This window comes from Protopterus annectens, chromosome 3.part0, assembly GCF_019279795.1.
Source record: "Protopterus annectens isolate FY-2018-M chromosome 3.part0, PAN1.0, whole genome shotgun sequence".
NCBI classification, from domain to species: domain Eukaryota; kingdom Metazoa; phylum Chordata; order Ceratodontiformes; family Protopteridae; genus Protopterus; species Protopterus annectens.
Window position 1 is genome coordinate 1143219404 of NC_056731.1, and position 9850 is coordinate 1143229253.

The 9850-nt window shown below is 45.0% G+C and overlaps 1 protein-coding gene across 1 annotated transcript in view; it reads right to left on the reverse strand.

Annotated features, from left to right (window-relative positions):
• The window catches only part of MIB1 (MIB E3 ubiquitin protein ligase 1), a 1882202-nt gene that overhangs the window by 269028 nt on the left and 1603324 nt on the right, over window positions 1–9850 (reverse strand). Inside the window, exon 21 of the mRNA XM_044065767.1 lies at window positions 2920–3101. Coding sequence (XP_043921702.1) covers window positions 2920–3101 — 182 coding nt within the window. The remainder of the gene's footprint in view (window positions 1–2919; window positions 3102–9850) is intronic.

Genomic DNA, 9850 nt, shown 5'->3' on the forward strand with positions numbered 1-9850 from the left:
GCCTTTGCAGCTGGAGTCGGTTTAATGTATATTTGAGTAGGTCTGAAAACACCCTCAGAAGCCGATGCCTGCTCAGCGGCTCCGGACCCATCTGAGGGAATAGTCTCCGAAGGTCCAATACTTTGAGCTTCCAGCAGCCTAGGCGACTCCACGTGGGAGTCTGTAGTGGCCTGCGGGTCCAAAGTAGCGGGCGTCAGGGGCTGCGAAAGCGTCTCACTGAGAACCAGCGAACCGGCGACTTGCTTAGAGGAAGCCTCGCCATCGGTTTTAGACCTCGGATGCTTGTCCTTTTCTTTGCATTTCTTGTGAATTCCGGTAGTCGGATGGCTATCCGACGGCATTGTGTAATTAAATCTTCTGCCAAAATAGTGAAATGCAAAATCGTACAGACGCTTAATAGTGCTCTGGTTAAATCTAGCACAAAACCAACAACTAGCAACGTCGTGGTCAGGGCCTAGGTAAGGAGTACAGTAAGAATGAAAGTCCTTATGAGGTATTTGCTTCCCACAAGAAATACAATTAACTTTTTCTTACATCGGTCTGGAGCAAGAAAAAAGTTTTCCCCAATGGGGTACTTAGCTTTTAATGAAGACTTCGGATCTGAAATTCGAACATGAAAATCTCAGGAGTCGGCCTACCGGCATTTGCGAACTGCTTCTGCTTCGGGCACCGCTTGGCAAGAAAGACTAAAGACAATGGCGTCGGCTGAATCTTGTATACCCCTGGCACACTGACATCAGGAAAGAGGCGACAACAACCGACGCCGGACCTAGACTTTGGAATTCAGGCCGACTGAGGGTAGCCTGCCAGCAGGATAACCCAAGTGCAATGACTGCAACAGTGAAGCATGAAGAACATCTAGGTTAGATCATTAATTCTACGTGTGGAGCCATTTAAAATAATAGCTCTTATTTAAATGTACTTTATCAGTCACAGATTACCAATCTCATACCTCAAAATAAATAGTCTAGTCTGGAACTACAGTTTTGAGTCTGTACAATAGCAAGGATTTAAAGTTTAGTTTTTAGAAAACTCTACTCACACATTCATTTATTTGATTGTTCTTTCAACAAATTACTAGTCTTTCCCTTTAATCAAGCCCTAAGAGTGCTACAAAGAAGGAAAAACATTGTCATCTTAATGTCAAGATTTCCCATCAGTATTTCATTTGCATTTTTTACACAGAGTTTTCTATAGAAGTACATGCTATCTTCTTACGCTGTTTCCTACACCAATTTTGCATTCTATACTATGTTTGGTTGAGGCAAGTCAATGAGTGTGGGGGTAATTAATATAGTTACGCAAGAACTTAATATACCAGTAGATGTACCAATGATCACTGTTGCGGTACTCCAATACATGGGGATTATCCTACTGAGTGTAACCTGACATCCTGCTGGGGTACCTAAGCCAAAAAGCGTTCTTGATGTTCCAAAATACCTGGCATATGACATCAGCCCATGGGTGTAGGGATACATAAACAGACATAAGAGGGCAGAATGCTCTAACTAGCCCCAGGAGAACCCTACAGAAGGTCTGAGTGAAAACAAAGACATGTCCAGGTAAGAGGGAAACTGCCCACCTCAGTCCACAAAGCACAAGAAAGAAGGGAGGAGGAGGAAGGCAATACTGCAACAGTGATAATTAGGATATCTACTGTTCTGGTAAGTTTTATGATATTTTTCCTTAGATCACTGTTGCAATATTCCAGTATTTATAAGTGATTCCTAAAGCGAATAATTACTAAGGTAGGTAACATAAGGTATAGGAGTGCTATTTACAGTTCTAAGAGGGCAGATCTAAAGAAAGAGGTCCTATACCTAGAAAATGCATCTACTCTATAATGCTTGGTGAAAGAGTGTACAAATGTCCAGGTGGAAGCCTTCAGAATGGATCTGGAATAAATGCCTTGGAAGAAGGCACCAAAGAAGGAGACTGCCCTGGTGGAGTGGGCCTTCACTGCATTTGGCAGGGTTTTACCACCGGAAGTATAACAGCAGGAGATGGGATCAGTTGTAGATAAGTCTGTAAGGAAACTAGCCTTCCCAACTTACCTTCTTGGAAAGGAACAAAAAGTTGGTCACAAATTTTGAATGGTTTATTTTTTTCCAGGTAAAATCTTAGCTGCATATGCACATCCAGGAAGTGAAGGACACTCACTTCTGTTTAGTGAATTAGGGGAAAAATTAGCAAATGAATACATTATGACAGCTCATTTACCATTCAGGTCATTGAACATGTACCAGTATGACTCTGTCATAGTCCATATGGGTGTTAATAACCCGAAACATACCATCCTTGACTATATGACATGGGACATGACCGAGTCACTGTCAGTTTGGGTGGGTAAATATGCTTAGTATCATAAGGAACCAGGAAAAACAACTGGCTCAAGTAGCCAATGGCCTGCTTTCTCATCTCAAGGGATAAGCCTTTATTGCTCTGTGTATGCCCAAAAGTGAAAAGTAAACTGGAAACAGCAAATTCTACTGATAAAAAGGCATATATGGACCACTGTGTAGAACTGCTATTCAGCTGTATGCAGTGTTCCTATTTGTGTCTGCCGTATTCTACATTCAGCAGCAGGATAAGCATATAGGTATAACTTCCACAGCCCAGTTCCTTGTCTCTGCCGATATACCTGAGCTAACTGGAAGATACAATAGACTCTGCCATGGAAAACAGATGAGCAAATGAGAACAATGGGAACAAAAACAAGGTGGAAGGAGTTAAAAATGAGCTCAAAAATGAAGACCTGCAGAATCAGGAATCAAAATCATTGACAGAAATTAAGTTTAGTGAGGCATATGCTAACTATGAATGTGGGTCATACATAACCACAAAATCCAACAAAATAAAAATCATACCCTGAATTATAACATTCTTAATGACAATATAGTTACTACAGAATTTACTAACCTGAGTTTTTCTTTATGACACTTAGCCAGTGCCTTGCAAAGGCTAGGATCAGGACAGAGGTCAAGAGGAGACTGCCCTTTCTTGTTACGAATTGTGAGATCAGCTCCATTTGCAGCAAGGAAGCAGGCGATTGATGCTGCACTCTTCTTTTCTGCCCCTTGAGTACCAAGTCCCATTATCAACTAAATGAAAAAATGAACACACGCAAGATGAAAAGTTACTGAGAGAGCAATGCTTTTCTAAATACCCTGATGTACATGAAAATTGATACTATTCACCCTAAAAGAATGCTTAAGAGAACAACATCCTACTTTAAAACTTAATGAGAATGAAAACATCAAAAAAGTGATTTGTCAGCAGAGCAGAAAGCACCTGCTATATACAAGCTTTACTTTCTTATTTAAGCAGCAATGGTCCTTGCCCAAATTTTTCTGATCCCCGTTGTCTGCTGGTCATCTGATTCACCCTTACAATTGTGCCAATTTGTTCACACTGCACAGCAAGTCCCAAACTACGACACAGCAATCAACTATCAAGAATTTTCCTCTTGAGGCTAAATTATTCTTCATGTGCTAGGTTTAGCAGCACTTTAGGGATAGTCACGCAATGAGAGGTGTGGGGATGTCACTTCTTTAAAGGGAAGAAGGAAACTCTTCAAGTGACCGTGTTACCATGCAGGTAGACAATTACCATCAGGTTTCTAATTTCCACTGGGATCACTGTTGGTGCATGCATACAGGTTCACAGATGGCTACTAGGCTTGCAGTCCAGGGTAGAATTGAGAAGCCTAGCCCACATTCACAGTTGCACACATGCAATGTTTAAGTGACTTGGTCAAGGACACACAGTAGACTACTGAGGGAATCAAACCTTTTTCCGCAGGAACAACAGCTCATAGCCTTAACCTCTGCACCAACTGCCAGACAAATGTGAAACTATGATGGGACTTGAATCCAGAACCCTTCCCACTTGCAGTGTTCAAAGCACTTAATTTAGAGGTTGATGGCATCATCAGAACAGCATAAGAGGAATGTTTGGCTTTTGGAAACACAGGGTTGTCGTATCCAACTGATATCCATAAACATTAGGGTGTCACTGTGTGATACCTTAAACCTCTTGTATCAGAGGCACCCCTAATGTTTATGGATATCAGTTGGGTATGACAAACCTGTATTACCAAATGTCAAACATTCCTTTTATGCTGTGCTGATGATGCCATAAGAAGGTAGAAACATGCATGGCCACAGCTAGAGAGGTTTGGCTTTATTGGCCTGAAATTGTCCATAAATAGACTTAATGGTAATGTAAAAGAAAAAGTCATGGACATTCAGAACTGCCATTTAGCTGAAACACCTGATATCCTTAAAGGGTAATTTTCATATATCCCATGTTGTCTCTGATAAAAGAGGTTTAATGTATCACAAAGTGGCAAGTCTAGCTTTGCTAGATTTTTCTTTTTGTGTTTTTTAACCAGTTGGTTTTCCTGTGTGATTTTTGTACTCATTGTTTTGGTTTCCAAGGAAACTAAATGAAAATGCCCCCACTCCAGAGATTGCTCCATCAAACAACCAGGGACTTCTCAAAGTAATATTTGAGGAACACCATCTGGATCGTCTGAAATTACCAGCCTGGGCTCCCCTGTCAATGTCTTAGTGTCCATCTGACTGATGAGACATGCTTTGTAGGATGTTTCCAGTTGGCCTGTAGGAGGATCAGAACTGCAGGAACAAGCCTAGAGATCTGACAGTCTGTAGGCTTCTCCACTTCCTCAACAGTTAAGTCATACTCTGACCTAGAGAAGAAAGTTTGAGTAGTGATGCCTTCCTTCTGCTTCTTAGCTTTTTTTTCCAGCTGTGAAAAGATGCCTGAGGTAAGAATTTCAGAAGACATGGTGGTCTGTGCTAGTACCTTCTGATGTTTGTTCTCTAAATAAATATTCAGAAATGAATGATGATTTCTTAAGGTTTTTGAGATGAAAGCCTGATAAGTGGGGTAGTCTTTGATGATATGCCTTAGCTCAAGACAGAAAAGACACTGGAAATACTGGTCTTTGTAAGGAATTTAGCTACCAAAGAGGCATTTCCTTTGAAATGATGCCATTAACAAAATTCCAAAGTAAACATATGAAAAAGAAGAGAAAAAATCCCTAATGGAGTATTTCTTTTCCGAATGCAATGGCATCTGGATCCTTCTGAACAGCTGACAGACGGAGCCTTTGACAACATCTTGCTTCCCTGACTGGCACCAAGTTCCCAGTATTTTACTTATTAATTTAACTTTTAGTTATGTACTTACCATAACTTCGGATGTATGGGATCCATCTCACCTACATTCATAACTGATGGGCTCGGAGCCGATCCATCGGCTCCGACTTGGCCAACTAATACACTAGCACGAAGTCTCTCATTGGCTGGGCTACTACCTATCCCAGGATGCACTACACCTGCTTCCCCAGATCTTGTTTGTTCGCTTTCATACATCCATGCAAACACAGAAAACTAGTAGTCACTACAACCAACTAAAGTTCTTCAAGAAAAGATTTCCAAATGGGACTACAGCTCCTCTAAATCCGAATGGAAGGGGGAAGGAGGGTGGGTACTTATGAATGTAGGCGAGATGGATCCCATACATCCGAAGTTATGGTAAGTACATAACTAAAAGATGTAATGGGATCCTATCTCGCCTACATTCATAACTGATGGGACAGCGTCCCTAGCACCTAAATCCCGGGTGGCTCATTGGAAAACACTCCTGAGAACTGTGGAACCAAAGGAAGCCCTACCTCGAGAAACCACATCCAATTTGTAATGAGAAATGAAAGTGTGCGGAGAAGTCCAGGTTGCCGCAGCACAAATATCATCTATAGATAATTTGGAGTGAAAAGCTACAGAAGTAGCTATTGCCCTGGTAGAATGAGCCTTGACTGGAAAGGGGAGGTCTTTGTTAGCCTGTGAATAAATAAAAATGATACAATCTTTAATCCATTTAGCTATGGAGGTTTTTGCTACTAGTTGACCCAATTTGTTCATTGCAAAGGAAAAAAACAATTGATTTGATTTCCGCGTGTGAGCGGTTCTATTCAAGTAAAAACGCAGTTGTCTATGGACGTCCAATTGATGCAAGATATATTCTGCGTTATTAGAGAACTCTGGAAAAAACACTGGGAGATCTATAGCTTGTTGAATACAGAAGGAAGAGGCTACCTTTGGTAAAAAGGAGGGGTTTAATTTCAAGGAAACTCTATGCTTGTGAAAAATCAAATAGGGAGGATCAGAACAAAGAGCTTGAAGTTCTGAAACCCGCCTGGCGGAAGTTATGGCCACTAAAAAGGCCGTTTTCCAGGACAGAAATTTTAAATCGCAGGTATCAGCTAGTTCGAAAGGACGGGCAGTTAGGGCAGCAAGAACCATATTCAAATCCCAAGGGGGGACAGGATGAGATATTGGAGGCCTAAGGAGCCATGCTCCTTTAAGGAAAGCCTTACAAAGTTTGTGAGACATCAATGAAGGTTCAAAGGAAGCATGAAAATTAGAGATATCCGCTAGCTGAAACTTAATGGTAGAAACTGAAGAGCCCAACTGAAAAAGGGAGGCCAGGAAATTCATAACCTCCGATACTGGTGCAGTAAGGGGGTCTATACCCCGTTCCTGAGCCCAGAAGGCGAACCTTTTCCATTTGCTGGAATAAAGTTTGACTGGAAGGTTTATGAGAAGAAGACAATATGTGGATCACGTCCGGAGAAAGAGAATTGTCTCGGACTAAAGATGGAAGTGGAGTAACCATGCCGCCAACTTCAAAGACCTGAGAGACGGGTGAAACCGTCCTGACTGATGAGTCAACAGGTCTGGCACCGGGTCCAGAAACCATGGACCCTCTACCGCATGCCTCTGTAGGAAAGGGAACCAAACTTGACGAGGCCAGTGCGGGGCAATCAAAATCATCTCGCTCTCCAGGTAAATGGCCTTCTGTATTACCCTTGGTAGGAGGGGAAATGGAGGGAAGGCGTAAAGAAGACCGGGGGGCCAAATGTGGGTCAGAGCGTCCCTGGGAATCTGTCCCTGGGAGGGGAACAGCGTGAAGAACTCTCTGCATTTCGCATTGTGAGGGCTGGCAAACAGATCGCAGCAAGGGAGACCCCATTTGTCGAAGATTTTCGCAGCTACTCTCTGGTTGAGGGACCACTCGTGGGGTAAAAGAATGGTTCTGCTTAATCTGTCCGCAATCACATTGGATTTCCCTGGTATGTGCGTTGCCATTAGAAAGCGGTTGGTAGATACCGCCCAGTGCCAAAGTCTCATGGCTTCTCTGCACAGTGGGTAAGACCTGGTTCTACCTTGCTTGTTTATATACCAAACCACCGACATGTTGTCGGATAGGATAGCAATCGGACCTTGCGGAAGAGCGTGATGGAGAGCTTGAAGTACCAAGAGTACCGCTCATCTCCAGGATATTGATATGCAAATGCGTTTCCTGGATTTGCCATGTGCCTTGGACCGACCTGTCCAGGTAATGACCCCCCCACCCTACCTGGGAGGCGTCCGTAGTCACAGTGGCAACGAGACGTTGAGGAATAAAGGGTCGCCCTTGGTCGAGATTGGATTGGAGAAGCCACCAACGCAGATCCCGACGGCAACTCTCCGTGATCATGACTAGATGGTTCAAGGGAAGTTCCTGATAGGACCATTGAACTGACAGAAGCCATTGTAATATTCGCATGTGAAGTCTGGCTAAAGGGACTAAGAGTATGGTTGATGCCATCGAACCCAACAGTTGTAGAATCCGATGGGCCGGGGCTCTTAATAGGGGAAGGCAGGATTTGACTTGATTTTGTAGAACCTGAATTCTTGCTGCCGGTAAAAAGGCGCACATTCTTTTTGTGTCTAAGTCTGCGCCTATAAAAGTAATACGCTGAGATGGCTGTAGTACAGATGTTTGCCAATTGAACGTAATCCCCAAGAAACGGCCCAAGGTGAACGTGGCGTTGAGCGCCTGGAATAGTAGATGCTCGGAGGTGGCAGAAAGAGCCAGTCATCTAGGTATGGAAACACTTGGAATCCCAGACTCCTCAGGTGAGCAGTCACCACTGCCAGACACTTGGTGAACACCCTGGGGGCTGTGGTGAGACCAAAGGGCAGTGCTCGGAATTGGAAATGACTGACTCCGAGGCGGAAGCGTAAGTGTCTCCTAGACTCTTGAGCTATCGGAATGTGATAGTAAGCGTCCTGGAGATCTATGGAGCACATCCATGCATCTTTCTCCAGCAAAGGAAGAATGGATTGAAGGGTGACCATTCGGAATTTGGACTTTTGCACAAAACGATTCAATGAACTGAGGTCCAAAATGGGCCTGAAGTCCCCTGTCTTTTTTGGTACCAAAAATAATCTTGAGTAAGTTCCTGATCCGATCTGGTCGGTGGGGACAGGCTGGATGGCTCCCTTTTCTAGCAGCTTTGAAACCTCTATTGCTGCCTGATCCCGCTGACTGGGTGGTACGTCCGGGATTTCCCTTAAGGAAAGGGGGGGTTTGTTGAAGGGGATGATATATCCTCCGGTAATAATGCAAAACACCCACTGATCGCTTGTTATGGATTTCCAAGCTTGTGGGTGCACCGCAAAACGACCCCCGACTGGCTCCGGAGTTGCACAGCCGGGCAACAACTCAGGGACGCTGGTTGTATGAAGAACCACGAAAGGAGTCGCGGTCTCCAGAGTTACGGGGGCCTCTGCCACCTCTGGGGCGGCGTCTTCCAGAATTCCCCCCCCTGCCTCTGGAGGGGGAATCACTGGGTGGAATAGGGAATGACTTCTGAGATTTTCTGAACCACATTTTCCCTCCTCTCTGAGCCTTGGGGTAAGGCCTAGAAGGAGCGGAAAAACAGGCCCTAACGGCAGTCAGAGTCTTGCCCTCTTGCTCGCACCGAGTTAGTGTGTCCTTCACCTTGGGTCCAAACAAAGATGACCCATCAAAGGGGGCGTCGGCGAAGGAAGACTTGAAGGCCTCCGCGAATGAACACAAGCGTAACCAGGCATGTCTCCTGAGGGCAACGCCTGTTCCCGCTGCTCTACTCGCCCCTTTGGCCGCATACGAAATGAGCCTCATGGACGAGTTAACGATGGATAGCAGGGTAGTCATCTGGGCGCCAACAGTCGGGGCCAGCGCCTCAGGTAGATTACCAGTGAGGGAGTCATTTAGCTCTTTAAGGAGGTCCCTTTGGAGCCTAGTAAAATGACATAAATAATTCAGCGACCATAGGGTAAAAGCCGCTGAAGACAGGGTACGCTTCCCATACCTATCCATGCTCCTGGAATCCTTATTAGGAGGATGGACAGACGTTGAAGCCTCTGCCACGTCCTGCTGTGTGGCAGAAGCCACCACCATAGCATCTACTGGCACACCCTTCGTCAGAAATTCCTTCTGGGGGGGGGCTGACAGAAACTTATTGGGTCTCGCAGGCACCGGTTCCACAGAATCAGGGTGTTCCCACGCCCTTTGAGAAACCAAATCAAGGAGTTCAACGAAGGGCGGAGACACCCAGGAGGCGGAAGGCTGGGCCCCAAAGGCCTTGAGGAAGACTGATACTCAGCTGAAGGGGTTTTGGACTGCCAATCACCTCTCTGTCTCAGAATCTCCAAGATATCTGAGAAAGAGATATCATCCGAAGATGATTTGGGGGACCCTTCTGCATCATCGAGATCAGTATCCGATGTAACAGACTCATCTTGGGAGTCTACGTGCTTCCTCTTGCACAATTTCTTCCGTGGGGGTTCGTCCGAAGCAGTTTCGGACGGACCTCCCGGAAGAAGGGAACCCCCGATGGGGGTATCCTCAGGCCCTGGGGCCCCGCTGCCGGGGGAATGCAACAAAACAGAAGCACCAGTCTCCAAGTCTAGGGACGGTGAGGTAGAAGCCTGCTGAACCGGCAAAGGCATGG